Source organism: Narcine bancroftii, chromosome 2, assembly GCF_036971445.1.
Source record: "Narcine bancroftii isolate sNarBan1 chromosome 2, sNarBan1.hap1, whole genome shotgun sequence".
Taxonomy (NCBI): Eukaryota; Metazoa; Chordata; class Chondrichthyes; order Torpediniformes; family Narcinidae; genus Narcine; species Narcine bancroftii.
Window position 1 is genome coordinate 197,709,190 of NC_091470.1, and position 23,263 is coordinate 197,732,452.

At 44.9% G+C, this 23,263-nt stretch overlaps 1 protein-coding gene across 5 annotated transcripts in view; it reads left to right on the forward strand.

The window, feature by feature from the left end:
• Positions 1-22,230, forward strand: part of LOC138754937 (P2R1A-PPP2R2A-interacting phosphatase regulator 1-like) — a 63,738-nt gene extending 41,508 nt beyond the window's left edge. For 2 of the 5 annotated variants that reach the window (XM_069919974.1, XM_069919971.1), the window contains 4 exons: positions 3,620-3,699; positions 6,746-6,810; positions 9,578-9,680; positions 15,364-17,426. In XM_069919974.1, the coding sequence (XP_069776075.1) occupies positions 3,620-3,699; positions 6,746-6,810; positions 9,578-9,680; positions 15,364-15,496 (381 nt within the window). In that variant the 3' untranslated portion in view covers positions 15,497-17,426. Of the gene's footprint in view, positions 1-3,619; positions 3,700-6,745; positions 6,811-9,577; positions 9,681-15,363; positions 17,427-22,029 lie in introns of those variants that run through there. The other 3 variants (XM_069919975.1, XM_069919973.1, XM_069919972.1) reach the window with 3 other exon arrangements.
• The last annotated feature ends 1,033 nt before the right edge of the window (positions 22,231-23,263 follow it).

Sequence of the window (23,263 nt, forward strand, 5' to 3'; positions counted from 1 at the left end):
CCTCCCCCTCCACGTCCTCCCCCTCCACGTCCTCCCCCTCCACGTCCTCCCCCTCCACGTCCTCCCCCTCCACGTCCTCCCCCTCCACGTCCTCCCCCTCCACGTCCTCCCCCTCCACGTCCTCCCCCTCCACGTCCTCCCCCTCCACGTCCTCCCCCTCCACGTCCTCCCCCTCCACGTCCTCCCCCTCCACGTCCTCCCCCTCCACGTCCTCCCCCTCCACGTCCTCCCCCTCCACGTCCTCCCCCTCCACGTCCTCCCCCTCCACGTCCTCCCCCTCCACGTCCTCCCCCTCCACGTCCTCCCCCTCCACGTCCTCCCCCTCCACGTCCTCCCCCTCCACGTCCTCCCCCTCCACGTCCTCCCCCTCCACGTCCTCCCCCTCCACGTCCTCCCCCTCCACGTCCTCCCCCTCCACGTCCTCCCCCTCCACGTCCTCCCCCTCCACGTCCTCCCCCTCCACGTCCTCCCCCTCCACGTCCTCCCCCTCCACGTCCTCCCCCTCCACGTCCTCCCCCTCAAAAGATGCTCACAAACTCAAGCTAGCATGCTGGAACATCAGAACCATGCTAGACAAGGCTGACAGCCACCGACCTGAACGTCTGTCTGCCCTCATTGCACATGAACTCCTCAGACTTGACATCGACATAGCCGCTCTCAGTGAAGTCCGCCTGGCAGATGTAGGCAGCCTCCAAGAACGCGGTGCGGACTACACACTCTACTGGTCTGGCAAGCCTTTGGATGAACGACGCCTATCTGGTGTAGGCTTCATGGTCAAGAACTTCATTGCCTCCAAACTCGAAAATCTTCCGACAGGCCACTCGGACCGAATCATGTCCATGCGACTCCCCCTTCAAAACAAGCGTTGCATCACCCTCATCAGTGTCTATGCTCCAACCCTCCAGGCGGAACCAGCAGAAAAGGACAAGTTCTACACCGACCTGCGCAACCTCATCCAACGCACCCCTACAGCCGACAAGGTTGTCATCCTTGGCGACTTCAACGCTCGCGTCGGCTAAGACTCAGAAACCTGGCCAGGAATCCTGGGCAAGCATGGCGTCGGCAAGTGCAACGACAATGGGCGCCTCCTGTTGGAGCTCTGCGCAGAACAGCGGCTTGTCATTACAAACACCCTTTTTCAGCAGAGGGACAGCCTTAAGACTACCTGGATGCATCCCCGATCCAAACACTGGCACCTCCTGGACTACATCCTGGTGCGAGAAAGTGACAAACAAGATGTGCTCCACACCAGGGTCATGCCCAGCGCGGAATGCCACACTGACCACCGGCTGGTTCGCTGCAAGCTCAACCTTCACTTCAAGCCAAAGCCCAGGAACAGTAAAGCCCCCAGAAAGAGGTTCAATGTTGGAAACCTGCAGTCAGACGAAGCGAGAGGTAACTTCCAGGCAAACCTCAAAGCAAAGCTCGACGATGCAACCCGCCTCACGGACCCGTCCCCTGAAACCCTCTGGGATCAGTTGAAGACTACCATACTGCAATCCACTGAAGAGGTACTGGGCTTCTCCTCCAGGAAAAACAAGGACTGGTTCGACGAAAACAGCCAGGAAATCCAGGAGCTGCTGGCAAAGAAGCGAGCTGCCCACCTGGCTCACCTTACAAAGCCGTCCTGTCTAGAGAAGAAACAAGCCTTCCGTCGCGCATGCAGCCATCTTCAGCGCAAACTCCGGGAGATCCAAAATGAGTGGTGGACTAGCCTCGCCAAACGAACCCAGCTCAGCGCGGACATTGGCGACTAATATTTATATTATTATGTTATAATATAATATATTAATAATAATCATGAGTATTTGAATGCCCTTTGCTCAGCTTGGTACCACGTGGTAGGGTATTCTCCTGAAATCTGTGAACTCGAGATAGCTTTTCACTGGCTGTTCAAAGTGCTTTCATCATTTCTGATTGCCACCAAATTTGGGAGAAGTTCTTAAAGTCCATCGTTGACAGAAAGCCGATTACAAAGACCTGTGCCAACAGTTTTGACTGTTCAAACAGCTATCTATTAAGATAGTTAGGAAGGCCTAACTAAGAGTTGAGGTGATGTTGCAGCTCTACAAATAAATCTCTGATGAGACTGCACTTAGAACATTGGATTCAGTTAGTTAAGGTCACCTCATTATAGGAAGGATACAGAAGATGGAGAGGGTGCAGAGGAGATTCACCAGGATGTTGCCGGCATTAGAAAATACTGCGGCGCGGTTAGTGTAACGCTGTTTCAGTGCCAGCAATTGGACCAGGGTTCAAATCCTGCATTGTCCATAAGGAGTTTATGTTCTCCCCGTGTCTGCATGGGTTTCCTCTGGGTACTCTGGTTTCCTCCCACCCTTCAAAAAAATATCAGGGGTTGTAAATCAATTGGATCGCACAGGCTCATGGGCCGTAAGGACCTGTTACAGTGCTGTATATCTAAATTTAATATGGCCTGTTACCATGCTGTATGTCTAAATTAAGTAAATGGTAAAATTAGCAGAGAGAGGGCTTTTCTCTTTGGAGCATAGAAGAATGAGGGATGACCAAATCGAGCTCTATAAGATTCTAAGAGGCATAGATAGATTAAGGCAGACAGCCAGCACCTTTTTCCCCAGGGCGGGAGTGGCAAACATCAGAGGACATCTGTACAAAGTGGTGATGGTGGTGGAGGCTGGAACATTAGGAGCATTGAAGAGACTCTTAGACAGGCACATGGATGAAAGAAAAATAGAAGAATATATGGTAGGGAGGGTTTTGTATTTCTTGGGTAGGAAAAGATAGGTCGGCACCACATTATGGGCCTATACTATGCTGTAATATTCTATGTTCTATTGAAATAATAATGTATAAGAGACCCTTAGAAATCCATAGAATAATTGCAAGCCTAAGAAGCTTTTTAGTGTCTGTGTCTAAAGAAGAGGTGAAGGGGGCAGTACTGAGTTTTAGGACCTCTCACAGACTGGTACTAACTGAAACAACCTTGTGGTGCCAAAGGAGGAAGTCATAGCTGAGAGTGCAGGAATGCACAAAGAGATAAGGGGAGATAAAGGGTCTTGATGTTTTCTCTTGAGTCTGAATACTTTGTTCTAAACAGTTATTCAACCTTGATGCATAATTTATGAGACTGCAGGGGGGAGGGGGGGGAGGGAGTCACTGCTTGCCCCACATTTAATGCTTGACTTTGAGTATGCTATCATCTTGGATCATGTGACCTTTTTCTAACTTGAACTTGCTTGAATGTATAAATACTTGATCCATCCCTTTGTTAGACAGAGACCCTACCAGACAGACTGCTTCAAGGGTGACAGCAGTAGAGGGCTCTTCCAGGTGGTTGCTGACTAATAGTTAATCACAAGATTTCTGTGTGCTGTCACTAATTGCACCGGGACCGACGAAAGCCAGAAATACGCTCTCTGTTCATAATTACCCCTCCCAAATACTTTTGCAAAGTTGACCGTCCCATGGTTTCATCTTAAAAATGGTCCGGCTGTATGCTGAACAGAATCACGTGGCTTGTTGCCAACTTGGATTTCTCCAGTCAAGTCGGCTACAGCATGCCGAGCTGGCAGTGGGAGGAGGTGTTGGTGACGTACTGCAGTTGGCCTGATAAATGTCCCTCCTTGTATCCTTGCAGCAGTACTCCCAGCCGATCTTGATACCCAAGGGTGGAGTGACGCCAAATTCCTCTCCGAGTCCCACTCGCCGCCTTGGAAGGTGAGAGAAACTCGACTCTTGAGATGTAAGCTGAGTGTGTGCCACTGTCTTTAACACTGACAACATTCAGTGGATTCTGCTATTAATTATCCCTCGCCAATTTAATGAACTAAATGGCAAAAAGCTGTTTTGGAGCAGTTTTCCTCATGTATGTCCTCTAATTAATTTCACCTGGTGTTTCTCTCCTGAGGATGGAGTCCTAGCTTATGATATTTTAGCATTTGACTGTGGGACATCTTTCGGCCTGGTAGGCAAAGGCAGCTTTTAATGCTATTTCGTGCAGTGTGTAGTTTAATCTTGGATATTGAGTTGGGAAGTCGTGATAAAGTTGTATGCTACATTGGTGAAGCCAAATTTGGACCATTGTGTGCAGTTTTGGTCACCTAATTACAGGAGAGATATCAATAAGATGGAAAGAGGGCAGAGAAGATTTACTAGGATGTTGCCTAGAGTTAGAGTGAAAGGTTAAACAGGTTCGGACTTTGTTCCCTGGAGTGTAGAAGAATGAGGGGAGATTTGATTGACGTATTTAAAATTATAAAGGGGATAGACTGAGTACAGATGACATGAGTTATGGGTGAAAGGGGAAAAGTTTTAGGAGAATGTCTTCACGCAGAGAGTGATGGGAGTATGGAACAAGTTGCCAGCTGAAGTGGTGAATGCAGGCTCAATTTTAACATTTAAGAATAATTTGGACAGGTCCAGGGCCATGGGCTGAATGCAGGTCGGTGGGACGAGGCCGAAAAATGGACGGGCACAGGCTAGAGGGGCCTGTTTCTGTGCTGTAATGTTCTCGGGGATAATACTGTCGCACTTTTGATTCTGTGGGGAGTGAAACAGGAAAGTCTGCAGATGCTGTGATTTTAGTTAAAACTACTGGAGGAACTCTGCCAGTTTTGTAGCTTCGATAGGAGGGAAAGATATATTACTGACATTTGGGACGGTATGGGAAGAAGCAGACAACGTCTGAATAAAAGAAATGGTGGGGTGGGGAGAGAGTACAGATCAATGGATAAAAGGTGATCATTGGATATAAAGAAGAGGCCAGGAGAGAGTGAAGGTGAGGATTGATGGGGGTGGGGGGGGTGGGGATTAGTTCTGTGAATGCAGAGCTGAGGGAAAGGAGACATGGAGGGTGGGGGAGGTGGTTAATGGAAACTCTTTATTTCCACGCAGCTGTGGAAATATCGCAACACTTGCTGGGCCAGAGAACGGGGAAAGTTTGACATGTCCTGTGCAAAATAACAGACCTCATTAAATATTTTCTTTTGCAGAAATAATTCTTGTCTGTTTTGTATGAGACTCCATGTCGCCAAAGGCAGGTGCATTCTATAACCAGGGGTCATCTGAATGTGAAAATTTAGAGGCCTATAAATGAATCAGAATTTGTTCACATGAACATCATCCGTGCCCCCCACATCCGTGGGCGGTATGGTTAGTGTGCCAATGACCCAGGTTCAAATCCAGCGCTGTCTGTGAGGAGTTTGTACGTTCTCCCCGTGCTGCGTGGGTTTTACCCAGATCCTCCGGTTTCCTACTACCCTTTCAAAGCATTGATTTATTTGGGTGTAATTGGGTGGCACGGGTTTAAATGGCCAGAATCGGCTTCTACCGTGTTGAAAATAAAATTTAAATTTAAACCCCTCAATGATTAGACTGTACTGGAAAATAATTTTTTTCCCAAAAGGTTTGCTTCCTGAAAAAAATTGGGGATTCTTCAAGCTGAACACAAAGATAATTTCAGATTTGCTGTTATCATGTAGATAGCAGGAGAGACATTAAATTAACTTTAATTTATCATATTGACACATTGCATTAATTCAATTGATGTAAAAATGTTTTGCCACTGATATTTGTTTGAACTCAGCATCTGATGCCCCTCGTGTCAGTGTCCAACAATAGTCGGCCGGCGTCGATGGATTCCAGTTGTCCCGACGCTGCTTTTCCACGATCGCCATGACCCGGTGAAACCTTCATGTTCATCACTGACTGCACCAAAATACAGCATTTCTACTGTATTGAATCTTCCTGAAAACAATAAATGCTATTACCTGAAGAACATGCGCATCGCCGTGTTCAGTTTATATCAGTGTAATACACAGCATCTGTATATGTGAGCTGCTTTTACAACCTGTCTGCATCTATCCTGACTAAGTATGCCCAGACCTAAGACAACATTTGCATAGCACCTGCACTGTGTGCATGCCCAGGTCTGCTTGGACTGGCCAAAAACAGTTTGCTTTGTGGGCAATATACTAGTAGACTTAAAATATGATGGAAAATCACAAAAAATGGGTTATATATTTAAAAAATGGTATGCGATAGGAAGATTTTAAAGTGGGTTCTGTGATCATTAGCCCAAAATCCATAACATAAACCCAAATATGTTCAGGAAGCAATATCTTTGTTGTCCAGAGTTAACAGGTTTTTGTCTATCAACATCTTTTGTGTAAAAGCAATGCTGGAGAAACTCAGCTCGTCAAACAGTATCCTTTATGTAGCAAAGATAAAGATACATCACCGACATTTCGGGCTTGAGCCCATCATCAAGGCGTCCCTTTAAGAAAGGAATAGAAATCCTTGGAGGGGACTGGGTGTGAAGAAGTGTAGCTGTGAGCATTGTAAAATATGTCTATGAAAAGCTTGACAGAGATTGAGAAAGGGGAGACTGTCGCCTGAGATGAATTTGAGATCGGGGTGGAAGTTGGCAGCAAAGTGAATGAAGTTGACAAGCTCATCACGGGTGCATGAGGCGACCCTGATACAGTTGTCAATTTAGCGGAGGAAGAGTTGCATGTGTAGGCTTGCAGCATCGATTGCTCCGCAAAGCCCACAAACATATCTTGATGAAGCCCGAAACTTTGGTGATGTATCTTTATCTCTGTTGCGTAAAGGATGCTGTTTGACCTGCTGAGTTTCTCCAGCATCATGTTACTTTAACCACAGGGTCTGCAGACTTTTGTGCTTTACTTTTTTTCCTTCCAACCTCTTGTGTGGTCAACGGAGAGATGCTTCTTCAAGGTCTCAACCTGATTTCTCCTTCTAGCAGGAGATGTGTCAGCCCAAGTGTTGCGATAAGACCCAGTGCCTTGGGACCTCTGAAGAGAAAAGGTAAGAGCTCTTCAGTAATGCTCTCTCTCAAAATGTTCCTTCGTTGTTGGATTTGCTTTAAATCCTGACTTCGGCTACAGCTTTAGTTTGAGTGCTTGCACTTTCGATGCTAAATGGGATTTGTATTTTCGCTAGTAGCGTTCATTTACCCTTCTCGTGTGGAGCTGTCATCTGAAATAGGAGCCATTCAGCTCCTTGAGATATTTCATTGATGCAAGATATCATCCTCCACAATTTCTGCCACCTACATGATCCCAACACCAGAGCCATCTTCCCCTCTCCGCCTTCCGCAGGGACCACTCCCTCCCTCGTCCACTCCTCCCATCCCACCAATTGCCCACTTGGTACTTACTCCTGTGACCGCCACACCTCCGCTCCTGCCACCATTCAGGGCCCCAAATAGCCCTTCCAAGTGAAGCAACATGCCACCTCTGAACCTGTGGGAGTCATCTACTGCATCCAGTGCTCCCGTTGCGATCTCCGGTACATTGGAGAGACTGGACGCAGGGTCTGTACTCCTTCCCCCAGTATTTTAATTAGGTGCCTGCCTGTTATTTGCTCATGAAGGCCTCAGGCCCAAAGCATTGGTTATGTTTCTACTTGAAGAACGTTGTGTGACTTGCTGAATTTCTCCAGCATTTTTGTGTAAATTCATTGATGAATTTTGATTGAGTGCTAAAGGCACCTTAGCTAAATCTAATTTCACAGCACAAACCCCTTCCTCTCGAAGCTCAACCTTAAGCCGCTTTCAGGTGCACGGACACAGATAATGCGCCGGCAGACGCGGCTGGGGGGAGTGCAGCTGGGACGTTCAGGTGGTCGAAGAGAAGATGCCTTTCTGTCACCTGAACGTGCCGGCTGAAGGAGAGCCACGTTTGAGCAAATGCAGGCTCCTCTGGACTGTGGCTGAAGTCCCACTGCTGCTTTCAGGTGCAACAGGGGATTCTCTGAGCCGGAGAATATACCTACAGGAGGAGGGTTAGGTAAGCGCTCCTCCTGGCTGGGTTCTTCATTTTCAGATGGCCACCCGACAGCTGCATTGGGGTAGAATAGGCAGCTTTACAGTCAGTATTCTGGCCTCCTGAAAGTGGCTTTAATTTCAACCCCTCCAAGGGAAGATTCCCCTTCCGTGGGGAGCAAAACAGTAGACGTTCTTGGAGAGTAGTCTCACCAAAGGATGGCACTGTTAGTGCAGCGATTGGTGCAATTACAGCGTGTTTGAAACCCGCACTGTCTGTAAGGAGTTTGTACCTTCTCCCCATGTCAGTGTGGGTTTCCTTCAGGTGCTCCGTTTTCATCCCACCCTCCAAAAACATACCAGGGTTGAAAGGTGTGTTTGAACGGCGTGGGCCGAAAGGGCCTGTTACGGTGCTGCGTCTCTAAATTTAAAAATCAAAATGAAAAATTAAAGCCCTGTCTCTTACAGTAAAGGCTAACGTGCTATTTATCTGGCTGGATGTGAACTATTTGAAATTTGTGTATCCAAATCCTAAATTCCAAATCTCCCATATTCCTTTAACTCTGCACTACGGCTTATGTGAGCTGTATTCTCCTTCAGTTGCATACATTATCAACTTTTAAAGTGTGTTAATGTAATCCAGGCGATGAACTTCATAAAAAGATTATCGTGCACACACAAAATTAAGTACGGTGGTCAGTGTACAAGAGGCACAGGAGATACGCTGAGAGAATTAAACGCTAGCCACACTAGACAAACTTTCTCCCTCCCATGTCCTTAATAGGAAACGTACCCTTGTGTTGTTTGTTACCGTGATTGTGTTCTGTCCCAAGGAGTTTGAATAATTCAGTGGGATGGGCAGCATGGTTAACAAGGTACCGCAAAGAATTAGAGCATTTGGATCATTGGCAATTGTACGCCATTCCATACACGCCCCACCCATTGAATCTTTTTGCCTCATCAACTTTTTTTTAAAAAAAATTAAATGTAGACACACTGCACAGTAACAAACCATTTCGGCCCACGAGTACGTGCTGCCCAATTTACGCCCATTAACCTACAATACCCCCCCCCCCAGTACGTTTCAAACAGTGGGAGGAAACCGGAGCCCCTGGGGGGGGGAACCCACACAGACATGGGGAAGATGTTCAAACTCCTTACAGACAGCACGGGATTTGAACCCCGATCCCAATCGCTGGCGCTGTAAAGGTCTGGCGCTAACCGCTACGCCAACCGTGTCGGCCTATTGAACCTTTTATATCTTTCTCCCTCATCAACTTAGCCTCCCTCTTGGGTGGCACGGTTAGCGAAGCAATTAGCGCAAAGCCAGCAGCATGGGTTCGTATCCAGCATTGTGCATAAGGAGTTTGTACGTTCTCTCCATGTCTGCGTGGGTTTTCTCCCGGTGCTCCAGTTTCCTCCCACCCTCCAAAATCCAGCAAGGATTGCAGGTTAATTGGGGTATATGGGCAGCACGAGCCAGAAGGGCCTGTTACTGTGCTATGTGTCAACATTTTTTAAAAAATAAAAGCATCAGAGATCTTAAAATTTGGGATTATCATTGACCTGCTCTTGGCTGTAATGGAGGTAATGCAAGTTTTCATTATAATTTAGTACTGTGGCCAGTCCAGGATACGAAGGCAATGTTCTTGTACTTCTCCTATGATATATGCTTGTAAATGGTTAATGTTTGCAATGTTGTTTGAGTGAAGGAGTGAGAGATTCTTTTAATATGATGATTGCAGAATCCTAAGATTTTGATTCGCGCTCTCATTTTGTCCCATCCCTGGCCTCTGCTGCTCCCTACAGGCGACATGGAAGTGGATTCCCCTCCAAAGAAGTTATTTGTCAGTGGCGTCCCTGGACTGGGCAATGCTGAGACTCCCTTGTTAAGGCCCTCACTCTCGCACAGGTTCGCAATTTTATTTTATTCAGGAAGATCACGTTTTATTGTCTTTGTGAAGGCAGTAGAGATGCTGTAAAACCTCTGGTGTCTGACACCTATGGGGATTGGTAGATGCTGGATAAGTGTATTTTCTGTTTGCTTGAGACTTGCTCTCACAATGCTTAACTGTATTAAGAATAAACAGTTTAAAAGACAAAATACTAACACTGAACAAACTCCATTTGCATGAATAAAAAAACAAAGCATTTTACTTTATTTTCAGTTACATTCTTTGTGAACATTTAACCATCGCTGCATCTGCAGGTTCCTCCCCCTCCATGGAGCCACTGGAAAGACGAAAAATAACATAGATAATTAAACCTCTGCCCCCCCCCCCGCCCCAGGTTTACAGATAAAGCCTCTGACTGGGGTGACTCTTACTCAGCAGGGATAAGGAGACACTTTAAGAGAGTTGCCCCAAAACGTGCATATTTTTTACCTATTTTATTCTTATTTATTTTAATTTTAATAATTTATTTTCCTCAATTTTTTTTGCCGGTTGCTTGAGGCTGCCGATACTTGAATTCCAATGCCAGGGGTTTTACTATACCTTGGAATGTTTTGGCCCCATCTGAAGGTGATTCTGCAGCTTATGTATATGCCGTTATATTGGAATATCCTTGAAACTTCAAAATTTCACCTTAAAAGCAGGGTTGTCTGAAATCTGACCCTTGACAACAATGTCCAAACACCGCCCGCCGCCATCTTCCCGCCAGCTCCGACACATTCTTGTACATCCCTTGTTGGTTTATCAGCGCTCCTCCACAAGGTCCGACTGGTGTCGGCTCCGTACAGGATTTAAACGGCCTGTTACAGGAGCCAACGATGGTTTATTTTAAAATATCCAAATAAAATTGAAACATTTTACATGGTAATTTATCATTAACATATTTAACACACCCAGGTCAGTGGTATGTGCCAATTTTTTTTTGGTGGGGTGTTTGTTTTATACAAAGGATATCGCTCAAAAGCACTGTTTCAGGTGGAAATTCTGGGGACATATACGGTAGTTATTTTGGGAGTTCCAGTACTTTGAAGAAATGGACAGGATATTTCTACTGCAGGTTTGTAGAAGAGTGTGCAGATGACAGTCTCAAGTACCCACCATCCTTTCCTTAGCTAGATATCAACTCGCCTTTTTTAAAAAAAAAACAAACTTGAATTTTCTGCTTGGCTGCTTACTAGTATATTTGGAATTTAGAAGAATGAGAGGGGATCTTATAGAAACATACAAAATTATGAAAAGGCATCGATAAAGTTGTTTCCATTGGTGGAGGAGACCAGAACTAGGGGACATAACCTCACGATCCAGGGGAGAGGATTTAGGACAGAGATGAGGAGGAACTACTTTTCCCAGAGGGCGGTGAATCTGTGGAATTCGCTGCCCGTTGAAGCAGTGGATGCGACCTCAGTAAATAGATTTAAGACAAGGCTGGATAGATTTTTACACAGTAGGGGAATTAAGGGGAAAAGGCAGGTAGGTGGAGATAAGCTGATCATCAGATCAGCCATGATCACATTGAATGGTGGAGCAGGTTCAACGGGCCAAATGGCTTGCTCCTGTTTTTTATGTTTCTTAAGCATGAGAATGTCAATGTCCCACCATTCAAATATGATCATGACTGATCTGTCCCTGCCTTTTTTTTTAATCCAGTTCCAATTGCTCTCAGTTCTCTGATCTTAGAAATATCCTCAATAGACTGTCATCTACAGCCCCTTCAGCCAGTGACCTCAGGAGACTTCCCACTCTCTGTTGTAGAAGTTTGATTTTAAATAACCCCCAATCTGAAACTCCACCCCCCCCCCACCCCCAATCTCATGGAAACATCTAAACCTCCATCCCTTCAGGATCTTGTATTTTATAACCTTGATTCTTCTAAACCTTCTATAGTGATTTTTATGGACTCGCATAAAGCTATCAACCCCTCCTGAAAACTAATTGTTTGAACTTCAGTGAAACACAAAAGTCTGCAGACACCATGGTTGAAGTAAAAACACAACACTGGAAAACTCAGCATGTCAAACAGTGTACTTTAAGTAGCAACGGTAAAGGTTCCATTATTGTCACGTCATACTACATTTAGAATGTTACATACATGAAATTCTTTAACTTTTGTCCACCACCAGGCAGACAGAGAGTCGCCACTTTGTCCAGCACCCCTCACCTGAGGTTCCTAGTCGGTCCCCCTCCCAGTACTGACCAGGCTTAAGCCTGCTTAGCTTCCGAAATCAGACAATCTCAGGTTTATGCAGGCTATCAAGTGCTGTTAGTTAACTTTAATAGCCGATCTACAGGTAAAGGCTGCATTATTGACATGTAATACTGCATTTAAAATGTAACATATGTGAAATTCTTTCTGCCCCTTGCAGAAACCTATATATTCCTTCTTGTTAATATTTAATTGTGATTTTGTCAACAAACAGTACCAAAATTAATTTCACAGATAAATAATTAAATGTGAATTAATCATTGATGCATGTTCCTACTCCCCCCTTCACCAACAAACCCTAAATACATGAAGAAAAGGGAAGAAAGGACAGGAAAAAAAGAGAGAAGGGAAAAGGAAAAGAGGAGTTGTTGAGATCTGGAATCCAATTCAACAAAAAAGAGGGGCCTTGCTTTTCGGGAAATAAATTATTATCCTTTGAACAAATGAAGGATAAATATAATATAACTCACGATACAGTGTTGGCATACTACCAACTGAAATCCTACTTGAAGGACAAATTGGGAAGCAGTCTGAGGTTACCAGAGGGAAGTAATTTTGAATATGTGATTACAGACACAATGATAATCAAAAAATTTATTAAAAATATGTATATTAAACTTCAAGAAAAGGAGGATGAGGAAACAAATGGTAAAACTAAACAAAAATGGGAACAAGATCTAAACATAAAGATAAAGAAGGAAACATGGGAGAAGTTATGCTCAGGAACTATGAGAAATACAATAAATACAAGGTTACGTAAGATACAATATAACTGGATACACAGGCTATAAATTACACCTCAAAAGTTAAATAAATGGGACCCAACAGTATCTGACAGATGTTTTCGTTGTAAAAAGGAAATGGGAACAACAGTTCATGCAATTTGGACATGTGAGAAAGTGAAAAAATTTTGGGAAGATCTAAACCAGATATTAAATAAAATCACAAAAAGCAATATACCAAAAAACCCAGAGATCTTCCTCCTAAGTAACATAAAAAACAAAGAATTTGGACTTGATTTGGATGGAGCACAAAAAAGATTTGTTAGGATAGCCCTAGCTGTAGCAAAAAAATGTATTATGTCAACCTGGAAATTAGAAGATTACTTGAGAATACAACAATGGTATATAGAAATGAATAAATGTATTCCATTAGAAAAAATAACCTATAATTTAAGAAATAACGTTACAATATTTGAACAAATATGGGAGCCATACATGAAACATAATAGAGAAAACCTACCGGGGACTTCTATCACCTAAAATGACAGAAGGAGAAGAGAATGAAAAGAACTGACTCAGTGGAATTTCTTGTTTATTTTTATTGAGTGACAACATTATTTGAAGGGTTTAATGTATCTTATTTTTTGAACTTTAAGTAAATGGGAGGGGAGGGAGGGAGGGGAGGAGGGAAGGGGGGGGGGAGAAAACGACACTGTATATATTCAAGAAGGAAAATGTATGTATCTTGATCAATATGGTTTATAGTGAAAAATAAAAAAAATTAAAAAAAAAACAAAAAAGAGGGGCCCCAATTATTTTTGTCCAGACCTCAATAAAAGGAAGTAAAGTGAATAGAATAAATACCTTATTTATTAAGTATTGAACTTCCCCTTTGTCAGTAAGGTTCCCCTATCTGCAAAAACGTGTTATACTTATTCCTTAAATTTTAAGTGATTTTACTGCAAGGGGACACAGCTATGCATTTCAGTATTCCAACAGGCAATTTCCAAAAGAGAATAAGACTTCCAAGTAACTGCAATATATTTCCTGGCTACGGCCAATGCTTGATATATAAACCTTGATGAATGCCATCAATATCCCTGATGAATGACTCCAGTCCGAAAAGTTGGTCATCTTTCTTTATCTTTGCCTCTAAAGGACACTGTTTGACCTGCTGAGTTTCTCCAGCTTTGTGTTCTTAGTTTTGCTTAAACATTGGGACCAAATTAATTTTATTGTCATATGTACCAAGGTGCAGTGAGAAAGTTTGTTTGCAACCAGTCCAGGTGAACATTCCGTATGTAGGACCCAGTGAACAAGTGCATACTTACAGAGAGAGAGAGAGAGAAAGAGATCAGCTAGTGCAGGGCAAAGGTGACGTTATTTTTACAAGTGAGAGGATCATTCAGGAGCCTGTTGATCACATGAAAGAAACTGCCCTCGAATTGAGGGGCACGTGATTCTTTTTCCTAACTGGGGTGGGGGGAGCATGGAGAGAGTGCGGCAGGTGTGGGATGAGCCTCTTCATATTTCACTTGTGCAGTGAACTGGTAGTGTGGTGTGCTGATGGCTGGCTCTGCCCCCATCTGCTCACAGAAAGCCTGGTTTCCTGCCCAAACCCAGAAACCTACTGAAGAACAATGTGAGACCCTACCCTTAGTTATAAGCTAATAAAAGCGTTTTTCCTCCCTCCTGTCATGAGAGCTTTTATTCGTGCTGCAATCTGCTTTCCAAAGGCAGCGGGAAGTGTAGATGGAGTCGATGGTGGGGGGGGAAGGGGAGATGGTCTGAGTCGTGTTTACAACCCTCAGCAGTTCCTTGTGGTCTTGGGCAGAACAGCTTCTATTCCATCCTACTGCACATTTTGCTATGTCAAGATAATTTTATTGCCATGTAATTAAACAGAAAATGTGATATTACACAAAATTTCCTTTAGTCTACCATAAGGTAGATAAAGATTTGTTATCAGCAGAAATTGCTGAGCACTCCTTATAGCCAAAGAAAGAGTCCCCTTCAGGGTCGCTGATTGTCCGTGGTTTTCACTCCACGATCCCACAGCCACACAGACTCCAGTCCAAACCTTGAGCAATCTGAGCTCCAGCTGCACACCTCTGGCACAATAAGGAAGCCTCCAGGGCCCTCGGCTCCTTCTCTCATCCCGTGGTACCCCTTCAGCCAGTCTCACAGCCCGGTGTGAGTCCTTTTTGATGCCAGTCACCAACGCCCTGTGTGTTTTTCAGCCTCAGACCCCCTCGCTGGTCCACGCTGTGGTCACCATCCCGTGGGTCGTCTCCTCTGCTTCTCCTTCTCAAACAAGGGGGGGTGGTCTTCCCGATATCTGGTACCCTGCGCCAGTCCTCTACTTTCCCACAGACTGCAACCCCTCGAGGCCATGCCGACCACAGGTGCCGCCATCATGGTCGCAGGATTTGAAAATAAACCATCGGCTCCTTTAACAGGCCGTGTAAAGCTTGTACAGAGCCCTCGACAGTAGGACTAGGCAGTTGGACCCCCACGGGAGAGCGCTGTGTCTCCGCATGCCACAGGTCCATAACAGCAGCTATTTTGCCTCTCCTGTGAAGGCTCCCTGGGGACTGCATGCCATGCTTAAAGGTGCACTGCAGGCAAGTTGCCCCCCCCCCCCCCCCCACCCAGTGCCTGCGAGGAGCAGAGCCACATGCCGCACGTCCCCTCACAGACTTTGTGTTGTTCTTTCAGCCTGGAAAGTGTGAACAGCAGCCCTCCTCAGACCGTACCTCCGTCAGGGCCTGATGTTGCAGCCTCGCTGTCCGCCTCCGAGATCGGTTTCACTTCACCTTTTGCCTCCGTTGGCCACCCACCTGGAATGTGAAGAGAGAGAAAGACAACCGCCCATAATATTCCAAGCCTTGGGATACATGAAGCACTTTGTTAGAGGACGTTGTATAATAGCATTCCTAATCAGTATTTTATAGTCGACTGTATAGATCATTAGTTGGGGAGAAAAAATAGCGCTGTTAAAGGTGGCTGGTGCGTGGGGAGCAGAAGTGCTTCCTACCGCTTGGTTTGGAACATGGTCCATTGGTGAAGGTGCCCTGGCCACTGGATGTGTTGGGTTCAGGCCTTGTGCCTGCCTGTTGTGTACATGTATATACTGTATATCATTGTGTAGTTTGCTGGTCAGGACAAAATTTGAGCTGTTGCAAGGCCGTGAAGTCGCTCTGGCTGGCGACCAGATCGACCGACATCCTCCGCTGGCAGGATGGGACAGCGGGCTGCCATCGTTGTGGTGTCGAGTGAGCCTTTACTGGCGAAAGTGCAGGGCTACATCCCTCCAAGGACACCCTTGCTTCCACGGCAGCCTGAGACCTCCCAGCGGCACAGAAAAGGCGTGCAAAAACAGCGAGGCACATAGAGTGTCCTCCCGTGGGCTTACATAGAGTGTGGCTATTTGTCGCTCTGTCTGCATACTTTCTGTGAAGTTGATTTCCTGGATCATTTAATCCAAACTGCATATCATTCGGGTCTTCCCTTTTGGCCTCATGCATCCTGTTGAAAGGCAGAATTACAAGAGTCGTTGACTCTGAGAGTGATAATCACTGTATGAGATGTGGTTCTGCGTCTGTTGTCTGTTACATAATTGGATCCTTGTGCAGTGTTACACACTTACAGAGGCCTCCCTATTGGGGTTATACCTTTGTCACACCTTGTTCATTGGTTCCTACCTGAGTTCTCCCCCCCACACATTCCCCCACCCCCCCCACCCCTGCCAATAGGAGCCCTTGTTCAGTTGTGAAATCCCGCCTTTATTACCAAAGCCATGCCAGCCACCACCTCTGTTGTTACCAAATTGTCTTCTGCACGTGCCTGTCGTGGCGGTTGTCGTACACCAGCTTGAGAGATGATCCCCTGTTGTGGTATCATAAATTTCCACCGGTTGGGCACGGGCAGCAGAAGCGTTGAAAATACCACGAGGAGCGTCTGTCCATAGGTGCACAGATCATGTAATTCTTATGCATTGACCATGGACAGAATCATTTCCTATGCGTGGATTTTACCCAGAGCAAGGCAGCGTGCGTAACGAACATGCTAGTGGGCTTGGCACCTCTCAATTAGAATGCAGTGGGATCTTTGGTTGCAGAGGACAACATGAGGAAGGGTGGGGTTTCTTGAGCTTTCCTGCCTCCTTGAGAGCAGAGTCAGTGCCATAATCAGCCTCATGACAATTGTCACAATGTGTTAAACTCCAGATATCTGGGTGAACTGTGGTGTTTTTGTTCTCTCTTTCTTGCCTCTTTGTTCTAGGTCAGTTCGGCAGGTGCTGCCCCTATTGCTGAAGGACTGGCTGTGTTGCTGAAGCCCTGATTTGCTGGACAGATGTCAGGATACAACTGAAGCCCCCCACCCCACCCCAAAGCTCTGTCCCACCATTCGTTCTATTTTGCTTGCTCATGCTGCCACCTCAAAGTGGATGGCACCAGTTTAAAGTTGGCCGTCCAGAGGCAGGTGGGACGAGTACTGGCTCATCACACCTATTTTGTACCAAAGCCTCTCGAGAGAAGCGTGGAGTAATTTAAACGGGGAAAAATAAGTAATCAATGTTTTTTTTTAATGATCTTGATGCCTTTCTGTGCTTGGATACCACTCACTGCTGAACATTGTGCAGCACCCTGGTGTTATCAGCTAGTACTGTGTCATACCAGTCAAAGAGTTGAAAAATAATTATTTCCAACAGTGGTCCAGGGAATCGTTGAGTGTGAATGACACAATATATGAAGAAAATAAATTGTCATTGGTGCCAATTTTATATTTTTTTTATATTTAAATATATACATATATATATCATATAAATATATATATATATATATATCATATAAATATATATATATATATATATATATATATATATGCACACATGGTGAGATTGTTGGACTACTTCCTACCAGAGAGATTGGACCTGTCTATTGTTGCCAACCCGTAATGTCATTTGAAACAATAAATTTATTAATTGATAGGATGCGAGTGAGAATTTCAAAGGTCGAGCAAGTGACTGGTCCACTTGGATGAAATGCGAAAAGAGAGAAAGGCTGAGAAACTCAGCGGCCGCGAGACGCTGGAGGAACCCGGCGGGTTGGACAGAATCTGTGGGGAGATTTGAGGTGAACAGTGGCCGACGCTTTGGGGTCGAGAGCCTTTGTTGAGACCGAAGTAGGAAGAGGCTCCCGGACTGTATTAATTGGAGTATAGAAGAATGAGAGGGGACCTCATTGAAACATTTTGAATGCTGAAAGGACTGGGCAGAGTTGACGTTAATGGAACGTTTCCCCTTGGTGGGTGAATCGAGGACAAAGGGGCACAGTCTTAGAATGAGAAGGTACCCATTTAAAACAGATTAGAAATTTCTTTAGCCAGAGGGTCGAGGGTTTGTGGAATACAGCTGCAGAGATCGTTGGGGGAGTTTGAGGGAGATCGATAGATATCTAATTAGTCAGGGAACCAAGGGATAGGGGGAAAAGGCTGGAATTTGGAACTAGATGTGAGAGCGGTTTAATTCACGGTGGGGTTGTGGAGTAGACTAGATGGGCCTAACGGCCTACTTCTGTTTCATTTTCTTGTGATCTTGTCTGATGCTCAGTACGTCAAGTGCAGTTTGGGGGGGGGGGCGGTGGTAAGAGGGGAAAGAGGAAGAAATGAAGGTCCGCAGATGCTGCGATTGTAGTAAAAACATGGAAATGCAGGAGGAGCTCAGCTGGTCTCGCAGAGTCCATAGGAGGTAAAGATGTATAGGCAATGTTTTGGGCCTGAGCCCTTCCTCAAGGTTAGAAATAAGAGCCCTACTACCAGATTCAATTTAAAAAAAAGATTTGGACATACAGCCCAGTAACATGCCCACCCCAATAGACCAATGGTACACTTTAGAAGGGTGGGAGGAAATCAGGGTTCCCAGATGAAACCCACGCAGACACGGGGAGAATGTACAAACTCCTTGCAGACAGCATTGAATTCAAACCCGCTGGCACTGCCATAGCACCTGGCTAACCATGCCGTGGACCAGCCTTTTTTCAGCTATTTCTCTCCCCAAACTCTTGCACAAAGTTTTATGAGCCCCCTTCCCTGTGAAGAAGCCAAGTTTTGGTTTCTTCCGTACTTCTACCGACTGCTAAAAAGAAAACCATATAAACTAAGTAGTTTAAATAGGGTGCAAAGTGAAAAGAAAAGGAGGCTTATACTTAAATGTCCTGTGTGTCCCCCCCCAAGGGGTGGGAGAAGGGCTCTCGCTCCCCCCCCCCCCACCTCCTTTGAGAATGGTTGCTCTGGATGTTAGACATCACAATATCCACATGTCTAACATTAGACTCCCAGAATAAGTTATTTGTTCAGAACAATGCTCCCAAGCTTTTAATACTATTTTATGTAGTGTGTAGTTTAATCTTGGATATTGAGTATAGGAGATGGGATGTCTTGGTAAAACTGTACAAGACATTGGTGAGGCCAAATTTGGAGTATTTAGTGCAGTTTTGGTCACCTAACTACAGGAAAGATATCAATAAGATTGAAAGAAGGCAGAGAAGATTTACTAGGAGGTTCCCCAGACTTCAGAAACTGAGTTTCAGGGAAAGGTACAACAGGTTAGGACTTTTTTTCCTGGAGTGTAGAAGAATGAGGGGAGATTTGATTGAGGTATTTAAAATTATTAGGGGACAGACAAAGAAAATTTAGGTAGACTTTCTTCCAACTGAAGGACAGTGAGTTACAAACCAGAGGGCATGAGTTAAGGGTGAAAGTGGAAAAGTTTAGAGGGAACGTCTTCACACAGAGAGCGGTGGGTGTGTGGAACGAGCTGAATGCAGGCTCAATTTTAACATTTAAAAATAATTTGGACAGGTACAAATTGGGAGGGCTATGGATTGTATGCAGGTCAGTGGGACTAGGCAGGAAAAATGGACAGGTAAAGACTAGAAGGGCCAAGGGCTGTGCTGTAATGTTCTAAGGGAAAAATGCTTCCGATATTGTTCAGGAACACCTCCCTGTGGATCGCCTTGACTGGAAAAGATTGCATTTTGGTACTTCACCATTCTAATCAAAAATGAAAGTGAATGGCACACCAACCACAACCTCGCACTCAAAAATGTAACCAAAACCAAGGAGCTGATTGTTGACTTCAGAAAGGGAAAACCAGAGGTGGAGAGGGTGAGCACATTTCACTTCATGAGAGGCACTATTTCGGAGAATCTTTCCTGGACCTAACACACCAATGGCATCATGAAGAAAGCCCTCCAGTGCATCTGAGATAGATACAGAGATGGGAAAAAAAATCAGTAGTGTAAAAGTAAGTGTCCTAAAATGAGTCCCACTGATTGGGTTCCCCGCTGATCGAGCTGCTGTCTGTTTTGGGTTTGTTATTTTTTCATTGTGACTCATTTTTCTCCTTTTATGTATTGTGTCATTTTAATGACAAATCTGTGACTTTTGGTGCATTTCCAGGTTTGAAGATGCTTTCCCTGACCTGAAATGCACCATCGTTTTTATTTTGGAAGGAATACGGTTGATCTCGTTGCTTGAACTTTATCTGTGGATTGTTTTTGGATAATTTATTGTTATGTTGTACATTACATTCTTCAAGCAGAGATTTCATTTATGGTTGCATCAGTGCTCCCCGCCGTTCAACCACAGACACACCATCTGGCCCAAGCATGGTAAAAGGTTGCCCGCTGCAGATCTAACCTTTCCCAACCTCACACCCATAACCCTCTAGTTTTCTTGCATCCATGTGCCCGTCTAAGAGTCTTTTAAATGTCCCTAATGTTCCAGCCTCCACCACCACTCCTGTCAACACATTCCAGACTGTGTAAAAAAAAAAACTTTACCCCTGACGTCTCCTCTGGTGTTTGCTGCTCTTGCCCCAGGAAAAAGGAGCTGTCTGTCCACCTTCATGGCCTTGAAAACCTCTATAAAGTCATCTCTCACCCTTCGATCCAAAGAGACAAGCTCTAGATCTGCTAAACCTCTTGTCAGGAGGCACGTTTTCTGATCTCGTCAGCAACCTGGTAAATCTCCTCCACACCCTCTCCATAGCTTCCACATCCTTCCTGTAATGAGGTGACCAGAACAATATTATAAATGTGGACCCTGGGCACATTTTAAACAGTTGCAGACTGTAAAACTCGAGTTGTCCAAATACGTGACCAACTGGCAGCCTCAAGCAACTGGCAAAAAGATTGCAGAAAATAAATAGGTAAAAAATATGGGTTTAAAATTGTCACACCTCACCATTAGTTCACCAATCCACATAACACAAAATCTCAAACAACCAGAAAATTCACTTAACTGGCATTTATCTATCCCCATATGTGCGGGATACCAGGGGTTTTACTGTATAATTATATCTAAAGGGTACTTTATGGTTTTGAGTGTATATAACAAAATTATATTAATATTGGTGATATTCACTGGGGACAAAAGTTCCCCTTTTTATGCTCAACTTCCGCAGCACGCCGAATGTGTACCTATCTCTGCTCAGTCACTGAGGCTTGAACACTGATTTGTTTAAACTTAGCTAACGAGTTTATTTTTCCAACACAGCTGCAGTTTCAGAATTTCTTTTAAATTTAGACATACAGCATGCCAACAGGCCCTTCAGCCCCACGAGCCTGTGCTGCCCAAATTAACCTACAACACCCCCCGTGCGTTTTGAAGGGTGGGAGGAAACCGGAGCCCCCAGAGGAAACCCAGGCAGACACGGGGGTGGGGGCCTTCCAGTCAGGACCGAATTCAAACACAGATCGCTGGCGCTGCACCAGCGTTGCACTAACCATACTGACCCATTTTTAAACAAATTTTTAGATATTCTTCCTTGCACAAAAAAAACAGTAGTCCTAAAATCTAGATTGCTCTGGGTATGGGTCGGCCTGGATTTTCCAGATACTCTGTGTACACTTACACAATGCATGCACGCAAAAACTGAGTTTTCGAGGAGTCCGGACTTCAAGCGAGAGTCATCGAAAAGTCTGCATTCGTGGGCGAACCGGATTACTGGCATCCGGATTTTCGAACGAAGAGTAGCTCATTTTGTCTTTTTCTTGCACTTTAAAAAAAAATATTTTTGAAATGTGGTCAATAGAAGCGTTTGTGCTGTCGCAGAACGACCAATTTTGCGACGTGTTCATGGCATTCACAGCACCCAGCCCACACTGCTCAGCTTCAGGAACAGCTGCTCCCCCTCCATTAGACTCCTCAATGACAAACTCAACTGGGGACTCATTTAAGGACTCTTGTGCACTTTATTGATATTTTCCTCTCTGTATCGCACAGTCAATTTGTTTACATTTATTTTTTAACATGTGTACGTTGAGTACAGTTTTTCTTTTAGACTACCAATAAGTGGCAATTCTGTCTCGCCTGCAGGAAAAAAGAATCTCGGGGTTCTATGTGATGTATGCACTCTGACAATAAATCTGAAATCCAAAAGAAAATCTAAATCACCCACCAGCAGCGGAGTCAAACTCTGGGGCCTATTGAAATCAAGAAGAAGCAAGTCCCCCTTGAGCAACTGTCAAGGAAAATGACTTGTTATCAAGGGATGTGAAAAGCAGAGTAAAGGAAAATAGAGTTGTTCCCATTCAATGGAATTTGAGGTTTGGAAGGAAAACCTGTCTAAAGTCATGGCCATTGTGAGACAACCCGGAAACAAGGCCCTTTGACTTGCGCCAAGAATCAAGCATAAATCATGCTTGTCTCGTTTTATTCTCCCCTCGTTCCCTCCAGCTTTGACTACAAATCGCAGAAAATTAAACCCCTTGATTCCCTCGTCTTGGGATGTGGAACCAAACCAGAACCCCACCCCTGCACAGTGCAAACTCTCCATGCACCAGAGGTCAGAACTGAATTAATGCTGGAAAATTCAGCAGGTCAAGGTCTAAAGGGCTCAAGCCCAAAACATTGGTTATGTATCTTCAGTTGACCTGCTGAGTTTATCCAGCATTGTGTTTTTTACTTCAATCCTGGCGTCTTCCGACATTTACTCATAAGTATATCTAAATCAATAAATTCTGATGTAGAAGTTCTTTTCTACATCTGAGATGTGGCAAGTCTTGAGAGCAAAATTGCAACACTGGAGAAACTCAGCTGGGCCAGACCACGTAAGGACACAAAACCAATGTGGTTGGTGTACCGGTCAGTGTGGCGCCTTTACAGGGTCAGTGATCGGGGTTTGAAATCCGTGCTGTCTGTAAGGAGTTCTTCCCATGGGTTCCCCCCCCCACTGTACTGGGGTGGGGTTGTAGGTAAATTGGGTGGCATGGACTTGTGGGCAAAATGGCCTGCTGTGTGTCTAAATAAATTAAAAAATATATATCTTTCCTCTCCAAAGTATACTGCCGAGTTTCTCCAGCATTGTCTGTTTGCTTCAACCACTGCATAGTGATTCCAAAGGAGGACAGGGTCATAGGTTACCACAAACATATGCGATGCTTTTGCAATATGGTTTAAAATTCGTCCCTTGCTGGGGCCTCATTTCTGTGAGGGGCGCTGGACAAAGCAGCGACTTCTGTCTTCCTTACGGTGGACAAAAGTTAAAGAATTTCATGGATGTTGTACTACATTTAGAAATGTAGTGTCACGTGACAATAATGGAATCTTT